We start from the raw sequence: 23,083 nt of genomic DNA on the forward strand, positions 1-23,083 counted from the left end.
GTGAGACCTGGGGGTCTCCAACACTTCTTCAACACCATCCCTGGCAGCAGGACAAGGGCTCCATGTGCTGGCATATGGGACAGCTTGTGCCCATTCACTGTGGCAGCCTCAGGACAGAGGTCTGACATCAGTGTCACACGGCTGCTGTTGATGTTGATTATTCCCACGCTAGCACCTTATGGAATAACAATTGATTCTGCTGTTCCTACCCGATTTCTGCTGCTGTTTGCTCACACACACCGAGATAAAAGCACTGTGTGCCTGCAGGAGTTCATTACCCAGCAGGGTGTCCAAGCTGGCACGGCCTGTGACACCTCTGGTCTGTGAAGAAAGCACAGCTGCTCCTCCAAGCACCCTCACCCCCCAAGAGCCCTGCAGGCAGCAAGAAGCTCCTTGGGCATGGAACAGAGCATGAGGCAGAACAAGCAGCAGTAGCTGCCAGAGTGAGGAGCTTCACTTACCCGTGGTGCAGGGGGCACCCTGCAGTCTCAGACAGAGTTTTGCATCTTGTTCATGTGTGATCTCTTGACCTTCTCCTTTCCCAGGGCTCCTGAGCTTTCAAAGTACAGAGATGCTCAAGGTAGTCTGGGGATGACAGTGCCTTCTCTGAATTGTCTATGAGGTTTGTCCCCACGGCACAGGGAACACTCCTTTTCTGTAAAAATAACCTTTTACAAGGCTGTGTCTTTTCTGGGGAGGAAAAGTGCACATCCTGCCTCTGAGGTGTGGGAGGGAGGAAAGCAGGTAAATGAGTGTTCAGGGGATAGCTCAAAACAGACAGGAATCAGGCTATTTTGAGTGGTCCAGCTAATTTTTCACCAGCAGCATTTAACCAGCTCCTGTGCTGGAGGAAGGAGGGATGTTCAGAGTGACGGTGCTCATCTTCCCAAGTCACTGTCACCTGTGATGGAGCCCTGGTCCCCTGGAGATGCTGAACACCCACCCCCCCATGGGAAGCTGTGCATTCATTCCTTGCTTTGCTTTTCTTGCATGCACACCTTTTACTTTCCCAATTAAACTCATTCCAAGAGTTCTCTCCTTTTTACCCTTCCAGTTCTCTTCCCAATCCTGCTGACAGGGCAGTGAGGGAGTGGCTGGGAGGGGTTTCACTGCTGACTGGGGTTAAACCTCGACAGGCAAAAGCCTCAGCCCTGCCTTTGACACTTCTTGCAGAGCAAGGTTAAAGGAACCAAATAGCACAAGGTAATTTAGGTGGGGACTTTGCAGCACACGAGATAAGATCAGGCTTTCACCTAGCATGTGATAAGAGCAGGCACAACAGGCAGTTCTTATAAAGCAGCTTACACTTCCTTAATTACACACCAGCATATTTTGCATCTCTTAACCTGCCCTAGTTTCTCCTGGTAAAGCACTCATTGAACTGTTGGGGGGGAGGGAGATTTAATATTTTTCTTATATTTTCTTAATATATTTACTATGTTGAGGTAAACACCAAAGTACAATTTATGGGACCAAGACACAGACTATGTTGGTCACACCAATAAATAAATGAAATTCTTATATACAATGAAACAATTTTCATTTCACCTCAGTAATAACTGATTTTTTTAAAAGTCCTTGCCTTCAGGTGCATCATTTATATAGAATCCTCTCATTTGGTTTCATTACCCAAAGATGCTGCATAGTATTTTAGGACAGTCGTTATATAAGTGTGTGTGTATATATATATTTTTTTTTTAATATATATTTATATTTATATATATATATATATACACACACACATTTGTATTTATGTAGCTGATCATATATTCACCTTCAAATTTATTTATTCTTACTTAGAGGCTTTTCCAAGCAATGTGTTGACTGACATACCAATAACTCCAATCTGACATTGTTCATAACTAATAAATCAATTGCTCTGAAAATTAATGAACATTCTGAGCCTCTCACAGACCTGTGTTAAATTTCCAGTTTGAGCTAAGCCTCAGCTCTGAGATGGACTAAAGATAGCTGAGCATTGATCTCAGTTTCATTTTTTGGGGTTTTATTTCACATATTCTGTTTTAGCTGTAACATTCAGATAAAACACTGCAGCTTATTGTGAAGAAACTGAAACGTCAGATTTGCTGACCTTGTTTTTAACTGAACAGCCCTTAGCTCATTCATTATCACAGAGCCTTTATCTATCCAATTTTTCATGTGGAGAGATGAGTTAAGAGGGTTTGCTTGACACAATAAGTAAAGTGGGCAGAATGTATAAAAAAATCAGAACTTGCTCCTAAAACCCATACACAAAATATGCATTTTTGTCCGTGACAGAGTCCAAGACTGGGAAAACAGTTAGTGAATGTGCATTGCTGGAAAGGGAGAGTTTCCTCAGTGAAAGCTGAGTCAGGAACTTCTCTGCCTGTTTCAAGACAGCAGGAATCAGACAGCTATCAGGCTGTACACTATGGTTTTTCTTATTTTTCTGCATGTATATATTTATTACCAGCACTTCCCAGGGATGGTATTTCATTTCCTCTAGAGTTAGAAGGTGTGTAGGAAACAGTCAGAGCGTCAGTGCTGGGGGAAAAGTGCCTCAGAATTAAGGTAATAAAAAAATCTCCCTGCAGATCTGTTTTCCCCATCCCCACCAGAGATGTCTGCAAGATACCGGATAGCTCATTTTACACCAAACATTCCACACTGCAGAGTCTGGTGACAGGCAGGAAATTAAAGACTCTTTTTCAATCACTCTGTATATTTATGAGCAAGTTAACTTCCAGGTAGCAGCTATATTCTTGTATTGCCTAACATGTATGCAAATGCTTATATTTAATGTTTTAATAGTAAACTACATTGCAGTGAGAAACCACAAAACCACACCAAAATTTCATGCCTTTACGAGTAACACACGAGAATTTCCACAATTACACGTCACTTACAGAAAGAGAGAAGTTCTGCAGCCTTGCTAATACACTGAGAACTTCCTTTAAAGGATGAAAAAAGAACACTTAGAAGGCTTCAGAGTAAGTTTTCCAAATACAGATATTTCAGAAAGGAAACATAATACATGGGAAAGGACATTCACAAGAGAATTTTGGCTTTTTAATGAAAGATTCTGGATTAAAATGAACAATAAATATATGACAGGTTTTACATGTTTAGGAGCAGTGGGGGAATGGAGGGTGAAAAGACGAGGCTCCTGTCCTTACACAACAGGTTTGTGAGTAAACCTCATGCCCAGGAAGCTGAGCATTCAGTCTTTGGTTTGTGAACAGTTATTTCAAAAGAAACTTTTGCCAAAGCTAAACTCCAGACACAAAGAAACTTCAGTTTCCAAGACAGAGATTATGCCCAAATCCTCCTCCCAGACCAGAGCTTTTAGGTTCATCCTAGGTCACAGTAACTGATCTATAATTACAGAGCACTTTATCACAAAGGAGAGGGGAGAAAGTGGAAAAAGCCCATTATGAATCCTGGCTGGAATCCAGGGTTGTGAGCAGTCGGTGGGAGACCTCACCATGTCGTGCCACTGGCAGTGCCCCGTGACACCCTGGCCTGTGCCAGGATCGGTGTGACCAACAGGGCCAGGGCAGTGACTGTCCCTGTGTGGGCACTGGGCAGGGGCACCTCAGTTCAGCAAGGACATGGAGGGGCTGGAGCGAGTTTAGAGAAGGGAATGGAGCTGGGGATGGGTCTGGAGCAGCTGAGGGAGTTGGGAAAGGGCTCAGCCTGGAGAAAAGGAGGCTCAGGGGGGACCTTGTGGCTCTGCCCAGCTCCTGACAGGAGGGGACAGCCACATGGGGGAATGCTCTGATCCCAGGGAACAGGGACAGGAGGAGAGGGAACGGCCTCAGGCTGGGCCAGGGAAGGTTGGGTATCCGGAAGAATTTTTCCACAGAAAGGATGGTTAGATATTGGAATGGGCTGTCCAGGGAGGTGGTGAAGTCACCGCCTCTGACGGTGTTCAAGGGAAGACTGGACACAGCACTCGGTGCTCTGCTCTAGGTAACACAGCAGTGTCCGGTGCTAGGCTGGACTCAGTGACCTCAGAGCTGCTTTCCACCTGATTGTGTGATTAAACATCAGCCTGTTACACCAAGTGAGGAAGAGTTTCCAGGGCAATAAAGTTACTGGTGCCATCATTGGAGTCCAGGCACAGGAAAGAAGCCACTTCCTGAACGGCTCCAGTGCTTAATTGTGAGAGCACTTCAGTCCGAGCGAGGGGAAATGAAGCAAACGCCAACTACCCGTTTTACTTTACAACATTCGTGTGGCTCTGGCAACTCCCAGAGCGCGAACCTCGGCAGCAACTGAGGTTATCACAGGGGCGCGGGGCCTGTGCCCGCTGCCCTTGCCCTGGCAGCGCCGCTGTCCGCGCCCTTGTCCCGGGGCCCGCGGCCCAGGCACAGCCATTGGCAGCGGCCCTGCTGTGAGGGCGCGGGGCCCGCCGGGAGCTGTAGGCGCGGCCGGACTGCGGCTCCCGGCGCGCCCCGCGCCGGGCGGGGGCAGCGCTGCGGCAGCGGCGGGGCGGGCGCGGAGCCGCCCCGGCCCCTTTGTGTGCGCGGCCGCGGCTCCGGCGCCGCCGCCATCTTGTGCCGGCCGGGCCCGTGTCCGCCGGGGCTCCGCGGGGCAGCGCCGGGGCCGCGCTCCTGCACGGAGCGGCCGAGCGGAGCCTCGCCGCGCTCCCCCGCCCGGGGCCCGTCCCGCGGCTGCCGCTCGGCTCCCTCCGCTCGGCGCCTCGCGAGCGGAGCGCGGCCGCCCCGCCCCGTCTCCCCGCCCCAGCCCGAGCGCCGATGCCGCCGCTGGAGCGGCCCCTGCCCGGGCCGCGGGCGTAGCGGCGGGCGCGGCCAGCGCCGCTCCCCGGGAGGCGGGCGCCCGGCGGGCGAGGAGCATCAGGAGAGCGAGGCCCGGCCCCGCGGAGCCGCCGCCGCCGCTGCCCGCCCCATCAGGCGAGCGGCAGGAGACCCGCCCCGGCCGGCAGCGAGCCGGGCCGCCGCCGCAGCGCCATGAAGATCAAGGATGCCAAGAAGCCGTGTAAGGCCGGGCCGGGGGAGGGGGCGCGGGGCCGCGCGGCGGGCGGTGCCCATCCATGGAGCCGGGAGATGCCCGCAGAGACGCGAATCGCTCCTGTGCGTCCCTCTGAGCGAGGTGTCGGGGTTCAGGTGATCCTCACTGCTGGCGTCGGAAGGACTAGAATAGAAAGTGATATAATCAGTTTCTTGGGGATGGGTGCTCTTTTTGATGAACCACTTAACTGCTGTGCTGAGCGTCTGCGCAGGTGGCTGCTGATGCTACAGTTTTGGTTTTTTAATCAATTTAAATTCTTTTTAGACTATTTACTAATATTTGGATCTAACTCTTTTTACTAAAATTCTGGATTCTCCCCTTTAATAATCACAGCTCTAATAATATTTCTTGCTATGTGTTGTTCTGGAGTGCCGTGTTTGTTTTGGAGGGTGTAAACGTGATTCAGACTCAGGTGAATATAAACAAAACGTCTTAAGATTACAGCTATTTCTTGAAAAGAGAGATTTGGGTTGAATATGTTTAATCTGTAGGCAGCTGATGTGCTCTCAGTGTAACAGATGCACAGCTGTGCCAGGCACCACACCTGTCAAGCTCATACAGGTGTGCCTTAACTGAGCTGAAAGGGATGCAGGTTTTGCTCCACTGAGTTTAGCATCTTTTTCTTTGCCATCATACCTAAGGACTTACTTTCAGGATGAGTTACTGTATAGAAAATGCCTAGTCCCAAATTTCTAGGCCTCGTGTGGTTCATACAGCGTGACTGGCTAATGAACAGCATACAACCAAGACAGGATATTGGAAGTTGATGTCTTAAATTTATTTTTCGAGCAGCCCAAGAAGAAGAAAATCACCAAACACGTATTTAACACAGGAAGTATTAGCATAGCTCTAGAAATAACTATAAAGGCTTTGAAAGTAGGTTGTTTCCTGTGGTCTGGTTGGGAAACCCTATATACGTACATATCTTGTAGCACACAAGTAACCATCACCTCTTGTTAGTGCCAGTCTGTGGAAATTGCTGAATTGACTGTAATGATGTTTATGAAGAGTAAAGTTCAGGCAGCATTGTTTTCCCCTGGTATAATATTAAGAAATTTCATCAAGACAGCAGTAGCTGGCTGTAAAATGTTACAGTGGTTTGAGAATTGGAATGGGGTGACTATGGCTGCTCCTGCTGTAGAAACCTGCTAATTTCAGGACCGTCTCTGCTGGACCTCAAAGCTTTTGTTTTCTGTAGTGGTGGATTTAAGCCTCATGGTTAAATAACAGTGCAAATGTTACCAAGAAGTTTTAACTGCTCAAATATGCTGCAGTTGTAGTTGCACTCTTCCAGGTCTTGAATTTGAACTTTGATGTTGGTTTCATGATGGGAATATGGGAATTAGAAACAGTTGGAACTGCCCAAGCAGGAGGGGCAGGATACAGTGTCAAACTGCGTTGTTTATTTCTTCTTGACTCTTGAACACACTTAGGAGCTGGTGGCTTTTTAAAAGATAATAGCGCAGAGTTTCTTAGGCAGTGAACTTTAGACTCAGTCTACAGATTTCTGCCCATGGTTAGTCACACTGAGAGAGCAGCTGAATGTTTGAAGAGGACCAGGTCCACAGAAGCCCTGAAGGTGGAAATTGATGTTCAGGGGTCTCTGGTGCCCAAATACTGCTGTCAGTTTGGCTTAAATTCTCACATGGACATGAAGGCTGAGTTGGGCTCACAATAGCACGTATAGACTGTTTACAAATAATTTGGCTAAGACACTTGTAGACACTTTTCAACACAATTGTTGAGTGTTCATTCCTTAGACCAAGTGAGTACCTAATCATCTGTGATGGAGCCAGATGTGGTTCTGGGGAAAAATAGATAATTGTTACTTAACTTAGGAGCCTGCAGAGTAGAATTGAGCAGATTGCTTTAATCTACCTGTACTTTTGTCTGTGATGTTTAACATCAGGAAGGAAGGGCTGATTGCAGTGGTTGGCATGAGAGAGGTGAGGGTAAAATGGAAACATCAAACCAGTTCAGAGTTCCTGACGTGGGTACCCTGACTGCACATGCTTGTGTGGTCCTCCCTTCCAGATCTTCACCTGACTAATGCTGTCACTAATTTGATGGAGTAAAAGCTGTGAGAAACACAGCAGAATTTATGGAACACAGCTTCTGAGATGGGCTGTCTTGAAAGAGGCTAGTAAAGGGCCATTTAAATCTCATCTGCTGATGATAAGAGGAGTCAAGCATTTTAAAGGAAGATAAGAAAAATTCAAATCCGGAAAACCTTTTACTAAAGTCAATGTAGCAGTGGGAGCTGGAGAGGTTGTGGAGTCTCCATTCTTGGAGGGTTCTTGAAAAACTTCTGAGGCCTCAAAGTGTTGACTGGACAAAGCTGTAGCTGACTTCATCTGGTTGTTGGCAGTTTTCCTGCTGGTGTAAGAGAGGTCAGAGTAGGTGACCTCCAGAGGAACCTTCCAAGCAGCAATTGCGTGATAGCTCTTCTGAGGAAATGCCCATGGGGAAGAAGGGCTGGCAGTTTTCAAGGAGATTTCCAAAGGTTATTTGTGGGTTGGGATGATAAATGTGAGAGCAGCGAGTGTTGCAGAGCTGCTGCTGTGTGGGATCTGCCCGAAGGGAAGGGAGCAGGAGCTCATTCAGAGCTGAGCGTGTTGGCGGTGCCAGCGTGCTGTGCTCTCCAGGGGAGCTGGAGCCCTGCCTTCCCCTGGCTCTGAGTGTGACCCGGTGCTGCAGGAAGGCACAGACTCACAGTACTTGATACGCTCGGTGTGTGTTACTTTTTGTAGTCTGTTCCTTTGGATTGTTTATTGAAAAGAGTTTGGGAACAAATGCCTGTATTTCCCTTGAGGTGAATTGAGACACACTAATATAGGAATGTACATTGCTGAGATTTGCAAAATTCTGCATCAATATAAAGGAAAGATGAAAATTTCAAGTTTATTTTCTCCATTGTGCTTCTGTGGACACATGTAATCATTGTGGACACGTGGAGGATTAGTGTAGTAAAATTGATGAAAAATCCATTTGGATTGATGGAGAATCCTGTATAAATAGATGGATTTTTTTTTCCCCCATGAAATTTACTACATAGGTTTTTGGTATCCTAGCATTTTCTTACTGGTCCTTGAAAGCTGATTATTAGCCCATAGCAGATGTTAGAGGCTCTCACTTGATTGCAGTTGAAAAATGTATTTCTAATAATGGATTAATACTGCCAGGAACAGTGCATACTAAAAGTGTTATACGCAGTGCATCTTTCAGTGTTAAATTATGCCTCTGCATTCTGTATCTCACCATAATAACACCTATCCCCAAAGAGATGGCTGCTGAAATGTCAACAAAATTACCAGAATGAGCAAGGAGGGAGAGGCTGAAAGCAGCGATATTTTGCCTTGTATTAAGCTTTCTGTGGTACCCACTTGTAGAAGATAGAGCCCATGAAGAGCAGTTACAGTAATTGCCCATTAGCACCTGTCCTCCCACCGCGAACGGGGCTTTGTGCGGCGTGATCAGAGCTGGCTGAGTGGGAGTTTGCAGAGCGTGATGGAGTTTTCCCACAAGGAAAATGGGAGGATGTGCCAGGGTGTGTCAGATACATTTAATTTGCATGTTAATTCTGTCCAGCCCAAATGTATTTTGAGCTGGACTTGGGATATTTGAACCAAAAACCTGTTACACAGCGTGTTAAGGAGAGAAAGTCTCCAGTGTCCCAAGGACTAAGGACACTTAAGTGCAGTTTTGCTCTGTAGAGGCTCATAGGCCGTGTAGATTGGTGTTCATGGGCACAGCAAAGGCATTTTGCTGTCCAGCCCTCAGGTTAATTTAATTTAATTTAACAGTTCAGCAAGCTTTGGTGTGTTTTCTCTTAACTTGTCCCATAGCTCACAGTAGCTGCCTTAGCCCCCCAGCTGATTTAGCTGTTAAAATTTGCCATCAGGTTGTACTTTGCTGCATGCTGATTTAGGGAAATACTGGAAGTATAAGAATGGATGCACATGCACATAAGAAAATGTATTTGGAGAAACTGCAAAATGCATTTAGTTAGTGTTTATAAACACTAACTGTGTAATAGTTCAGTAGAACTTTTAAATAGTTGTTTGCCTTGTCAGTATTCAGATAAGAACGGGATCAAGGTTAGTTTTGGTACCAAAGGCTGTGTTCTAGGCTGAATTAGATAAGTTTTGAGCATCAGAACTGATGATACTGCTTAGTTGCATAAAGAACTGTTGCAGTGCTGGCAGAAGTAAGTTCAAGTTTTTGTGGATTTCATGATCATTTTCCTTTGCTGTATTTTAAGGCTGTATAACATCATGAACCTTGGCACCCTTTGGCAGCTGTTCCCCAAGCCGTGTTTGTACTTGGAGTACAACAGTCTTATTTCTTAATAATGCATAAGCTTTCTTACAGAGATGACACAAGATGTGGTAGGCTGTTCTTTGCTGTCACTGACAGCTGTGAATTTTTTTTCTCTGTGGTGCCAAGCTCCCAGCTTGAATTAGGAGTTAGCTACTCTTCTTTGAAGGTTGGTTCTTGTTAAATTTATACAGGATTGACCCAGAGTGTTACTTTATCTTACTGGGAAAATGAAATATTTCTTCAAAGGTGTTTGCGTTTCAAATATGTCATTACATTCATAGGAAAGAGGTTGACAGGAATCAGTTTCTCAGTTTTTAAAAGCAAAATACAGCTAGAACATTAACCTGAGGAATCTTCAGCGTGACTGAATAAGGGAGGTGTAGTTAAGTCTTTGAGTGTGTACTTCCTACAGCTTTGGATCCAGAATGGGTGTACAAATCAGAATACAAGTGTATGGCCTGGGTGGAAATCTTCAGAGGTCCCCTGAAGAACCCATGGAGAAGGAAGACACTTCAGCCTTTGTGCTTGCATGGGCACAAACTTGACATGTACTGTAATTATTTCATTTGGCATATAAAGACCTTATATGATAAGATATAAGTAACCTTAAGACTGCTGCCAGTGACTGTGCACAGCACGAACTTGAGAAGTGCAGACACAAGAGAATGAGGCTTCCCTGTGCTACCTCTAAAGATGATTAAGGTTTAAATAACAAGCAGCAGCCACCCCAGCATGGGTTTTCTTACTCAGCACAACTGCTCCATCATTACATGACCACAGCACTCTTCCCTTGTGGGAAGTACTTTCTAATTGCAGGAAGCAGCTCTAGGGAATCCTTTTAAAGATCGTGGGGGTTTTTTTAATTCTGAGCAGGTTGCCCCTCAGAGCTGTCTTCACAGCATGTAGTGAGCAATCTGTTGCTTTATTGCAAGGGCTTCTGGTTGCTGTGTCTAGGTAGGGACCACAGTGGCTCCTGGCAGAGCTGGGGAGTGAAAGCAAATCTGGATTTGTAATTAAGGAGGTTGTATGTTATGGTATTCCACTTGGTGTCCTGAAGATAGTTAAGTTTGGTGTGAAGTATCACATTAAACACCCATATGGGTTTTGACTTCCCAGTTAGTGTTGTGCTTCATGTATCTGTCTCTTCTTGGATAGTATAGATCTGTATTTTGTGTATTCTTAAGTGGAGCCTGGCCTGACTTCCTAAAAGCAAAATGAAAGAATTTTATGTAGTTTATGCTAGGCTGTTGGGCTTGTTAAATAGAAAGCTGGATTCTTACTTTTCCTTTTTTCAAATGGTTACTGACCACTGCAGAGGAGGTGAACTTTGAAAAGTTGGGCCCTGGATTTGTTGTGTGGATAGCAGTTAAATTCTCAGCAAGGAATTTCTCTGAGCTGTGCATCACTTTTTGTGGAATATTCCTGGGAGTAACAGTCAAGAGGAAGAGCTAAAAAAATCTTTTAATTATCTAATCCCCACAGAGCTGTGGAGAAAAGTCCAGCTTTAGTGCAGGGGAATTGACTCTCCTTATGGATTGAAGCTGTGGAATGATGGTTACAGTTGTGCAGGTCTTCAGACCTGCTATCTGCAGACGTGTAAGCTTGAGTAAAAAGGTTGTGTAATTGGCATTGGCCTCATCCAGACATGCTTCTGTAACTGTGACTGCTGAAAGGATCTAGCTGATGTCTGGGGATATTTTTTCCTAAAGGTTTTGCTGCTGCCATTCGGTTCTTAAATCTTTCAGAGAAGCCAGACCCACAAATATAAGTATAAAAATACCTTTTGTAGAGTCATTTATGTTTTCCTGCATCCAGATGTGATGGATCCTGAGCCAAGATCTACCCTAAGCAAACCTGCAGCAGTAAGAGGAAGGTTCAAAAAGTTTCCATGTTGTGTCCATGTACAGTTACATTCAAATTCAGTAGAATCAGTATATTTCTATTTAAAGACAGCTCAGGCATAGATATATTTTGTATCCGTGCAGTCCCAATTGCTTGTGCCCTTGCCATTTGTGTGTATGTAGATCGCCTTCTGTGTTTGGAAAACAAAATGGCTTTCATTCTCCCGGCTGCACCTGTAATAAAATCCATAGAAATCAATCAAGAGTGGCTTGCATGCACAGGAACCCTTGTGTAACACCTTCTTGCTGCTGTAAATACTAAGTTAACAGTACGTGGGCCCAGTTGCTTGTCAGAACTCCTCCACCTTGCAAATGAAACTTGAGCAATGTATTGCCAGCCAAATATTCACAAATTTTCAGCAGAAAAATGTAAAACTTCCTAGGGTTTGTCACAGGTGAAAGCTGACCTATTTCTTCAGTTTCAAAGTCTGTAAATGGCTGTTAAGATCATTCAGTTAACCCAGAAAACTGATCTTATACAGCATGATCCCATTTTTCAGCATAAAATGTGTTCTCATTTAAATTATGGAATAAATGTACAGTTCAGCTGTTCTTGTTTTTCTTGGTGTACAAGATCCTTAAACCTTAAGACTTACAGAGGCGAGACTAATGCTGTATTTGCAAAAGCTTTTTGGATCATTTAACATGGGATGGAGTGGATCTTCTGACAAACAGGCATGACTTGCACCAAATCATCCTTAAACTCATCACATGAACTTCCAGCTGTTCCCCCCCGTTTCCTGTTTTGGAGGACAAGATCTCAGTTAGATCTTGTCTTAGTTAGGACAAGATCTCCAAGCCCAGGTAGTGCTTGGGTTGAGGTGTCCTAGTTAAATTCTGCATGGCTTGGATTGACTCCTACAGGCACTTTCTGGTCTGCTGGGTGAACCCACTGCCCTTCTTCACTTTTGTTCTTGTGACACCATTCATGGCAAGGGGGTGAAACTTGGTGAGGTCATTAATAAATCCTCAGCTAATTGTGGTCAAACAGTAAGATGTCAGATTTTATGTCCAGAGTCTCAGGTTGAAGAAGGCTGGCATGCAGTCACAAACTCAATTCATGTGTATTTCTATGCTTAGTCTTATGCTTAGCCCTCAGTTTTATGGAAAAGATACCAAATTTGTAGAACTTAATTTCCACTTCAAACTACATTTTTTTCACAGAATTTACCTTTGTATTTAAATTTAGTTTATCAAGGTAAGATAACCAACAATTTTTTCATTATGTCTGACAATATTCTCTTGATGCCCATTTCTCAAAGTTCAGGCATCCTTGGAGTTTCTTTTCTTCTTAACTTTAGCACTCAATAAATAAACTGACACACAGCCAGCCTTGCCTAAATACATTACAATATTTTGGTAGGTCATTCTTCTCAAGCATAGATCCCACTGGTAATGTAAATACAGTGTAATTGCATCTTGCTCATGATAAGCATATTAATATCGTTCTGGTTTTGTTCTTGGGTTTCATGCTTCTGTAAGATATAAATTACATCTGAAGAGATAAATTGGAACTCTAAAAAAGTAAGAGGAGGCAAAACCAAGCAAGTTACTGTGCCAGTTAGGAAATAGAATATGAGCTTCCCAGCTGGATATCCGAGATCTTTTTTGAACTGTTCCTGGGAAATGACAGTGGGAAAGCTCTCAATTGAAGATGTTGGCTTTGCTGTAGGGTTTTTAACTACCTTTTTCACTGCTCTTAGTTAGGAATATTTATTGATACATCCATGTTCAAACTTTGGTCATGCATGTCATAGACAAAATCCCTTTTAGGAGCTGCAGTCATCTCACATAAGGGACAAAGGCAAAGCACTTGTGGTTTAGTGCTGTTAATTTGTAGTACAGAAATTCCCCCTTCCTAGCCAAGGTACCAAAATAAAAAAAGAAAAGAAACCAGAAAATGGAACCTAAATTCAGTAATATTCATTTTCTCTTTGCTTGCACTTTTTAATAGGACATTTTGTCATCCCTTTGACTTCAAGAGATAGAAATTGGGTATCTTAACTGTGTCAAAGTGTGCACTTTGTCTTAAAGTGCACGCAAATAAATTTCCTCTCAACAGCTACATGATGTGAGGGACTGTTAGAGGAGGAGTACCTGGGCTGCCCCTGTTGTCAGCTGTGATGTGGAACCCGCTTTCTTCAAGTGTGCATTGCAGTCTTTGGGCTGAACTATGTCAGAGCTGTTATTTTAGAAGTGATGGTTATTTTAATACTTTGTTCTCAATAAGAGAAAGTGATTGAATTTTGTTTATGAGTTGGTCTGAAAGATAGGGGATAGTTGGGGAGTTTTTAGTTGAGCTTTCCGAGCACCTTAGAGCATTTAAATGTGTAGAGTTGCTCGTTTTTCCATTTTTATGTGAGGCCAGAGAGATATTTAAGGTCAGGTAATTGAAATGAGCACTAGTTCTTTTTTCCTGTGAGGAAAAAAGTTCTTTTTCCTGTTCCTTTTTCCTTTGTTGTTCAGGTCTGCCTTGTTGAGAAGTACAGCCCGGGTTAGTGTTAAACTCCATGTGTGGCTTTTGCTCTTCCACAGACCTAATGGCTCATTCTTGTATCTTCACAGCTTTCCCATGGTTTGGCATGGACATTGGGGGAACATTGGTCAAACTGGCCTATTTTGAACCTATTGACATCACTGCAGAGGAGGAGCAGGAGGAGGTGGAAAGCCTGAAGAGCATCCGCAAGTACCTGACTTCCAACGTGGCCTACGGATCCACTGGCATTCGGGATGTCCACCTGGAGCTGAAGGACTTAACCATTTTTGCTCGAAGAGGAAACTTGCACTTTATTCGGTTCCCAACTCATGATTTGCCTACCTTCATCCAAATGGGAAGAAACAAAAACTTCTCAACACTACACACGGTGCTCTGTGCCACCGGCGGTGGCGCCTACAAGTTCGAGGAAGATTTTCGCACAGTAGGTAGCCTGCCCTGCCTCTGCCTGAAGCTGATGGGTTAAAACAACCTGTAGTTTGAAAATAACCTGTTAAAGCAACCTGTTGTTTGAAAATAACCTGTTAAAACAGCCTGTCGTTTGAAAACAACCTGTTAAAACAACCTGTAGTTTGAAATAACCTGTTAAAACAACCTGTAGTTTGAAATAACCTGTTAAAACAACCTGTAGTTTGAAAATAACCTGTTAAAACAACCTGTAGTTTGAAATAACCTGTTAAAACAACCTGTAGTTTTAAAAACTGGAGAACTCTAATACATTTTAGTACTAATTTTAGTGTGGTGAGGAGTTACAGCCTTCCTGGAATCCACAGCACCAGTTAGTTGTCTTTGTGCTTTATGAGAGAATGGCAGCTTAAATATCACATGCTGAACTGGAGAGAGCCTTAAGCCCTGCAGAATTTCTGACCTGTGGTTTTCCTGGGATCCTTGGAGTGTTTATGAAATTGCAAGGATAGTTAGTACAATGTCATTGAGCTTTTTATATGCTGATAGCTTAGAAATTACTGTTTTGACTTTTAAGATGGGGGAGGAGCCCAACAAACCTTGAACAGATTTTCAGATATGAGTTCCACCAAGATGACACTTAGTGGGGCCTTTAGGGTATTTGATGACTTTTGTATTGATTTAAATTGATGAGAAATGTTGTTAATTTTTCAATGGAGTCATGTCTTAGTATTCAAAAGTGTTCTTTGAGCTTACTGAAGCAAATACTTATACTGCATCTCTCTTCTTGAATCAGGTCTGAGATCTGGATTTACACTCAGATTAACTTGCTAGTTTAAGTTTTTGTATTCAGAATTTAGGTCTGAATTCTTTGTTGGCTTTATAGTGGCATTGCAATTCCTGAATTAGTCACATGAGATAGCTTCTTAAAGTTGGGCAGTACAAATATTGTCATAAATTTGTAGCTCATTTGTGCAATGTTAGAACATGTTGCCACAGTCTTTTTTTCTTTCTTAACACAGATTGGAAACCTCCAGCTGCACAAACTGGATGAGCTTGACTGCCTTGTCAAAGGCTTATTGTACATAGACTCTGTCAGCTTCAATGGCCAGGCAGAGTGCTATTATTTTGAAAATGCCTCAGATCCCGAGAGATGCCAAAAGATGCCTTTTAACCTGGATGATCCATACCCATTGCTGGTTGTTAACATTGGTTCAGGAGTCAGTATTTTATCAGTCCATTCCAAAGACAACTATAAAAGAGTAACTGGAACAAGGTAATTTTAAAAATCTACAGTGGGGTTCTTACTCTCTGGGGCAATGAAACAAGGATATTTCTTGTGAGGAAATGCTGTTTGAAAGCAATGGTTTTCTCTGTCCTTAGTCTAGGTGGAGGGACCTTCCTTGGGTTATGCAGTTTGCTGACAGGCTGTGAAAGTTTTGAGGAAGCTCTGGAAATGGCATCCAAAGGAGACAGCACACATGCTGACAAGTTGGTTCGGGATATTTATGGAGGAGACTATGAAAGATTTGGTTTACCAGGATGGGCTGTAGCATCCAGGTAAGCAGGAGTCTCTTTGTGGATTCTTCTCTTGGTTTATGGAGCTTCAAAAACAAGGCTTCAACTATTCATGCAGAAAGAACTGCTTTTCTGCATGGTTTTATTGTAGTCCAGTTACATTTTTATCCTAAAAGTGGGTATCCTCAGCTTTCCTGCTGGTTTAAAGCCATGTGCAAGTGCAGTTGCCTGCTAGGTCAATATTGAAGAAACCTCCTGAGGTATTTCATGCACAGCTTTGTGTGAGTCAGAGGGAACACGAGGTGATAGCAGGAACAGAGTGCAGAGGTGGTGTGCTGTAACCCAGCAGGCATTTAAACACCTCACAGCCACTCACTCCCAGTGAGATGGGGGAGAGAACTGGGAGAAAAAAAAAAAAAACCTGGTGTGTTAGATAAAGAGTGTTGAGCAGGACAGAAATGGAACAGAACAGAATGGTCTCCTCCCCACTCTGTGCACCCCCATTGTGCTCACTGGTGGGGTGCAGTGAGGAGCAGAAAAGGCCTTGACTGCTCAGCAATAACAAAAACATCCCTCTGTTATCAACAGTTTCCAGCACAAATCCAAAACACAGCTCCATGGTAGCTACAATGAGAGAATTAACTATCCCAGCTAAAACCAGCACACAGCTACTAGGAAGAAAATTAATTTTGTCCCAGTCAAAATCAGTACAAGAGAGGGGGGAAAAAAGTGCCAATTTCTTTTTATATTACCAGGAGTCTTTTAGTAGAGCCATTGTCTAGAGGGAAGGTGAGTGGGAGATGGCTTTTATGTTGCTCTTACAGTGGAGCAATTCCTAATTTTTTTTGGGAAATGTGGTTGTCACTACAGACATCTGATGTAATGTTTTAAGTACTTTTCTCACTGAAGAGGGCTGTTGAACACAAACAGTTTGCACCATGAGAATGTCATTGTCATCAACAGAGGACTTCTGTCACAGCTGCACACATTATTTCCATTGGGGAATATCATCAATGATATTACAGCTTACAAAAGATAAGAAAAATAAACTCTGCAAGTGAAAGCAATATGTACATAAGAGTGTTCATTAAATCTTTGCTGTTACTCCATAGGGAATCATAATTCATGGCAACTTAATTGTTCTCCCTCTCCAGCCACCTGAGTCCAAGCCTCTTGAGAGCCCATGTGCTGAGAGGTTTTAATGTGTGAACTTTACACTTCAGTCAATAATGTTTTACCTTGCTTTATGTTAGTACTTTCTGTTCTCATTTGCTTTTTAAGATCCTTAAGAGCTTTAATGGCTTTTTGAGCTCTACAATAATCAGGATTCTTGCTCTCCAAACTGGCTCAGAGTCCTTGGTGGTTAAATATCACACGTAGCTATGGATTCTTGTCTTTAGTGCTGTGCATGGCAAGGGAAGTGGCCTGATCCAGAACTCTTCGTTTCTGCGACCTAAATTGCATTCTGTAACTGTTCATTTTGTTTCAGAGGGTTGTGTTCCATCATAAAATGGTTTAATTATTGGAAGAAGACCTCTGAAATAAAATTAACAGTGACAATAGATGAGAAGTGGAAGATTTGCCAATCAAGCAGTGACTTAATTTACAGTGACTAAATTTGCAGAGTAGTCTTCTGTGAAGAATAAAATTGTTTTACTGTAGGTGGTTCTTCATGGAAGTCAACAATCTGAACAAAAATTATTTGCTGTAACACAATTGACTGATTCCTGTGAAGGAATAAATAGAGGTGTAATGTCAAATTGCTGTATTTAATACAGACACTGAAAGCAAGTTCCTCAAAGTGGAAACATGAGACATAGGTTTTGTTACAGCATAAAAAAAATCCATTTTGAAATTATTTCAAATGCACATGAATCACTTTGTAACTCATGGCCATTTCTCCTATTCTAGTTTTGGGAATATGATCTACAAAGAGAAGAGGGAGTCTGTCAGTAAAGAAGATCTTGCCAGAGCCATACTGGTCACCATCACCAATAACATTGGCTCTATTGCCCGGATGTGTGCAGTGAATGAGGTAAAACCTGACCAGGAAATGATCTATCTACAGCTCTGTTACATGTCTTCACATGAAATGACTGCTAAAATGGTGTATCATTTTAAACCTTTTAATACATTCTCAAATGAAATGAGAAATGCATGTGGTAGCTTTGAGCTAGGCCTACAATCACTCTGCTTGAGCAAGGCGACTTCAAGCCCTTTATCAGAACATCCTGTGCTTACCTGCAGGCTTTGGGCTCCATTCTTTACCAAAGCTCCTCATCAGGTTCCCTCCCCTTTGGCAAAGATATCCTTGTCCCACATCTCCAGAGACAGTCAGAATATTCTGAAGCAATTCCTAATGCTTTAACCACAGAACAGCTAGGGGTGCAAAGCACAGAACAGCTAGGGGTGCACCTGCAGATGATGTAGTCCAGCTCCTTGCCAAGGCAGGGTCACCTAGAGAATGCATCCAGCCCTGAGACATGGACTGAGACAAACTCTGTGCTTGGAGGTTTCAAAATACATGACTTGAGCAACTGCAGCATTTAAGCTGCTGAAAGTCCTGCTTTAAGCAGTGCATAATGATGGCCTCCAGCAGTTTCTCCAAGCTGAAATTATCCTCTGATCAAAGCCTTGTTTCTAGATAAACATTATTTTTAATTTTTTCTAGCTCTTGAGACTTTAAAATTGCTTTGACACTTCTCATCTTGCTGGTTGATACAGAGAAGGTTTCCTGCCATCTTCTGTTTCTCAAAGTTCAAAAAAGAACGAGTATGTGTTCAGTATTAGTGTGGACAGCCAAGAAGCTGTGAAAGAATACTGAATTTAAGCATAGAAGACATGAGATTCTGAGTAGCAGGGATTTCTTCCTTCATTATCAACAAACTTGTGATAAAATGAGGTTTAGCAATAGCATTCTTGGAGAAGACTGTGGGTAACTGAATTTCGAGTTCTACTTCAAATCTTTGCGTGTGATTGTCTCAGAAGTACCAACAGCCCTGTTAGCTGCAGTAATCCTCCTTTTGTTTAGGAGCCAGATTAATTATATTTTCTGGTTTTAATATTGTAACTTCTCCCTCAGTTTCATTATCTTTCTCATGTCTGTCTTGGAAAAGGAAGGTAATTTTGTGAGTGTTAATTTTGGCTTTTTGCTTTATGGCAAAGCTTAATAACAAAAGAGTTAAAATGAAGATGAAATTGAATGTACATTCTACATGTCTTAGGCAAATTATGCAATTTATATTTAAGGGTGGGAGTAAATGAGGACAAATCAGAACTTGTAAACTGCACAAACTACCTTTATTCAAAGTGGGTTTTGGTTTAATTCTAGCTATGTCACAGAACTACAAACTATAAGAAATAGCTAATGGGGATGCACAAAGTAGTATCTTGAACTGATGCCTAAAGATGAAATAAATGTAATTATTTTGATTTCTTGCAGTAGAGCAGAATTCCATTTTTGTGTCTTAACTATGTGTCTACTTTTCTTTACTGGGAGCTAATCAGGATGGTTAAAAAACAGTTGCACATGAGACATTTGACTGCAGGTTGAATTGTCATATTAGTTATTGTAATAACTTGGAAATGACCATTTATTTAATGCAATTAAGTGCTTTTTAAAGCACTGTGCTAAGGACTAACACAATTACATTTTCTTTGGCTCTTCCTCTCGGGTCATTAAACCAGTGTTTAATGTTTTCACTTAGTGCTGGATTTACTTCAGTTAATGGGGAATATTAAGTGATTTTCACTTTTTTACATTTGACTGGATTAAATTCACAGCTCACTGGTGGTATTCAAGTGCTCTTAGTGTGATGCCAGGCTGAGGTACAGTGAGGGCTGGAGATAAAGGAGCATCTGTCATGTCTTACTGCCTTCGGCTTCTTTACAGTGCTGCCTTGTTGCATATGGATCAAGCAGCATTGTACAGGGCTATGAAGGCATTGAGTCTTCTCCACCAAACACAAGTATCTTTCATTTCATTTCTTTCTTAGCTGGCTTCTTTCTTTGGTGTAATTGCTGAAAATGCTCACTTAATTTGAAACACAAATGCTACTTGTCTGTAAATTAAGTCCTTTAATTCTTGAGGGTTGCACCATTTTTCGTTCTCCCCAAGTGTGCTATGTTTTAAATTTTGGAACCATGTTTTAATTGTGGGTTGTTTGGTTTTTCTGTGGTTTTTTCCTTGCTTGAGACAGTCTTCTCTTTCAAAGCTGTGTTAAACAGTGAAAAGACTTAATCCTTTGCTGGTTTTCTTTTTTTTTCCCTTTTTTTTTAGAAAATAAACAGAGTTGTGTTTGTTGGCAACTTTTTGCGTGTGAATACTTTGTCAATGAAGCTTCTTGCATATGCACTGGATTACTGGTCAAAAGGCCAGCTGAAGGCCTTGTTCCTAGAACATGAGGTATGCTGTGGCTCATTTATCTGTGTGTACTGTTTCACCATAAATCAGAAATGCCTCTATTGAGTAGCTCTCATGTGTGATATCCTGAGGCACCAAATGCTCAGTAAATATTGGAAATAACAGGAGGTTTGTCTTGCTGAATTGGTTCTCTGGAAACAGATTTCTGCCAGGGAAGTACTTCAGTCACTTTGGGGTTTCTCAGTTCATGCTGTGGATTTCTGGAGAGGGACAGCAAAATGTTAAACTCTGTGCTAAGGGTCAGCAGTCTTCCTTGGGTTTGGGTGGAAACAACAGTGAGCATTGTGTTTCAGAGTGCAGAAATGTAAAGCTTGGCCCTCTGAAACACTTGCATTGTTCTCAGCTGAGCTTGAGCAATGTCTTGAAAGTTAAGACTGCTTTGACAAGGCCTGTTTTCATTCCACAACAGACCCCTCAGAGCTGTTGTAGTGATTTTATGCTTTGAAAATAACCTGCTTTTGGGCAGCTTCTGCTGTCTCAGTATGCAGTACTGAGCGCTTTGACCTGGTTTGGTTAAAATATGAGCAATCAGTATTAATTACAGGTGCAACAGTTGCTGACTTACAGCTCCTGGGCAGTGGGTTGTGAATTTTTGTCCTCAGTTTCTTGGTCTGAAAATATTACAGCATTCATCTATTCCCTTCAGTTGATTTTCACAACTCTTTTCCTTTATTGTTTATCCCAAGACTGGCAGTCTGTTCTGATGGCCACAGTAATGGTTCCTTGGAATGGTTCCTTGTTAGCTCTGCCCTCTTCAGATTTTTCTTGGGTAAATTTTAAACTCACATTTGGTCAAGTGTATATTCTAAACACTTGAATACTTCTTAGTTATAGGGAGGGGGAAGATTTCAGTCCACAGTGGAAAAATAATTCCACATGAGAATGTGGTTCTTTGCATGCAGGTAGATAGACAGTCCAAAAGTGTGATGTGTGGATATAATTTGAGGAATTTTTCACTTTTACTTTAGAAATAATGTTGCTATGGGTATTGAAGATGTTTTAGCAAGCAAAAGATGCAGCTTCTCTAGGAAGAAAAAACCAAACCTGCTTTCCATGCTTTAGGAGTCACTGATACCTGTCCTAGTGATCCTGCAGTGTATAGTGAGGCAGGAAACCTCCTAAAGTCAAGCTAGATAAGAAGGATAAAATGTTTGTTTCACAAAGCCTTGAATAATTACTGTGAAATATTATACATTAAAAGTGTATCGTGTTCTTTCTGTAGCAGATGATTGTTGTCAGTAAAATGTGATTACCGCAGAATTTATTACCCTACTTAAAGTTGATTTTTTTTTTTTTTACAGGGATACTTTGGAGCTGTTGGTGCTCTGCTTGGGCTGCCAAATTTCAGTTGAGATCCCAGATGTCACTACACTGAACTCTTTTCCACCTGAATGACACTTGTTTATGTCGATGGGAATCAAATCTGTGGAGGGGAGGAGAAAAAAGCTGATTTTCTGTAACTCTTTTTAAGAAGTGATGAAGCTACTGAGTATTGCTGTTGTAAGGAACGGGGTTTCACTCTGCTGGGCATTGGCAAGTGAACTGTTTGTGGCTGTAATTTATGTTCTTTGGTACGTGTAGCCAGTAGTGAACTTCTAATATGCAATACATCCTCTGAAAACAACTTTCCAGAAATTCCAGAAGAAGGAATGCCAAACCCTTAAGTGCTCAGGATGCAAATATTGCAGGTTTAGGCCCAAGGCTTTAGGCCCAAAAGGTTATATATAGAATTGATGACTAAAAAATTATTTTCATTAGTTATACTGTTATTGTGAGCACAAGATTTATGTGTTCTTACAGAAAACAAAAGACAGCCAGGTACTATTTACAAGATGAGGAAACTGTAGACAATTGCTTCCCACAGTAAACATAGTAATTATTTTATTTTGATGTGTAATATTAATGCTTTAATTTCCAGTGGGAAGAATAGAAACACAGAGAATCAGCCAAAGCAGCAGATTAAGCAGTTGATATTTTGAAGGTTTTCTGAAGATACCTTAATTTATTGGAAGATTCAGCTGGTATTTTGGGAAGATTCCTCTCTCTTTGTTTGGATTTGGAAATGAGTTCAGTGATTAATGAAGTCAGGTTTTAGGGGAAGATTTTTAAAATTTTTTTTTGAGGACATGAATTCCAAAATGCCTTCTGGATTTTTTTTTTTTTTTTTTTTTTTTGTCTCATAAGTTCTTCCATCATGAATCATCATTTGTAAAGGTACCCTAAAGCCTGGGAGAATTGAGGAAATCCTTATAAAATAGACTAATTATGGGATCTCATAACTCTGATGCTTTGGCTTATTTCTGTAGAGGTTTGGGAAAATTTTTGCCCCATCCTACTGATTTGAAGTTGTGATTTCCCTGTAATTTTGTAAGAGTTGATCAGAATGCAAGCAGATGTTGAAGTTGAAAGGTTACTTTTGGATTTGGAAGTTTGTTTTTGGAAGTTGAGGACAACATCAGAGTTTGTATTGCAGCAGCAGCAAATGGACCAATATTTAATGCACTTGCAATATGGAACCATTCATCAAATTGTGGCCTTGGGATAAAATCCATGCTCTGGAACTGATTTTTGGGGTTTTCTGTAGACTTTTAAAATTTAGAGTTATGATTATTACAATAACTTCAGTCCTGAAGCCAGGGCATGAGATCTTGAACTTACAGGACTATCATACAGTCAGTAGCTGTATGACTTTTTGTGGACTAAAGCTACCCAATTTTGTGATATTTTCCTGTTAAATTTATTTCCTGTAAGTGCATGAGGAGCAACCAGACCCAGACATGTTCATATCTTGGGGTTTAAGGTTTTTAAAACTGATTGCTCAAGTATTCCACAGCATGGCTGTGTTGTATTTACAGATACATCCCCCTTGTGTTAGAAACCCCTGTGCTATTTTCACTCTTTCTCAAAATTCAAAGCCCCAAACTAACATCATAGGGTTTTGCTTTTAAAATTTTCTGTGGTCCTTTCAGAGTACAGTACCTTAGAGTAGGCAACTCATTAAGTGCA

At 42.2% G+C, this 23,083-nt stretch overlaps 1 protein-coding gene across 2 annotated transcripts; it reads left to right on the top strand.

Moving 5' to 3' along the window:
• The first annotated feature begins 4,756 nt into the window (after window positions 1-4,756).
• PANK3 (pantothenate kinase 3) lies at window positions 4,757-22,197 on the top strand. 2 transcript variants are annotated; one of them, XM_058815275.1, is made up of 7 exons: window positions 4,757-4,983; window positions 13,803-14,155; window positions 15,159-15,412; window positions 15,520-15,696; window positions 17,566-17,689; window positions 19,934-20,059; window positions 21,379-22,197. In XM_058815275.1, exons 1-7 carry the CDS (start codon window positions 4,956-4,958, stop codon window positions 21,427-21,429), a joined length of 1,113 nt encoding a protein of 370 aa, XP_058671258.1. In that variant the 5' UTR covers window positions 4,757-4,955; the 3' UTR covers window positions 21,430-22,197. The 2 variants fall into 2 exon arrangements, with proteins under 2 accessions (XP_058671258.1, XP_058671257.1); XM_058815274.1 differs by lacking the exon at window positions 4,757-4,983 and having other exon boundaries at window positions 13,200-14,155.
• Window positions 22,198-23,083: the final 886 nt, after the last annotated feature.

Source organism: Ammospiza caudacuta, chromosome 16, assembly GCF_027887145.1.
Source record: "Ammospiza caudacuta isolate bAmmCau1 chromosome 16, bAmmCau1.pri, whole genome shotgun sequence".
Classification (NCBI taxonomy): domain Eukaryota; kingdom Metazoa; phylum Chordata; class Aves; order Passeriformes; family Passerellidae; genus Ammospiza; species Ammospiza caudacuta.

What these genes read in the sequence shown, in the direction of transcription:
- PANK3 (XM_058815274.1), top strand. Translation starts at nt 13,748, where the DNA reads ATGTGTGGCTTTTGCTCTTCCACAGACCTAATGGCTCATTCTTGTATC. An exon ending in GGATGGGCTGTAGCATCCAG is followed by an intron (nt 15,697 to 17,565) that starts GTAAGCAGGAGT and finishes CTCCTATTCTAG; the next exon opens with TTTTGGGAATATGATCTACA. An exon ending in GGATGTGTGCAGTGAATGAG is followed by an intron (nt 17,690 to 19,933) that starts GTAAAACCTGAC and finishes CTTTTTTTTTAG; the next exon opens with AAAATAAACAGAGTTGTGTT.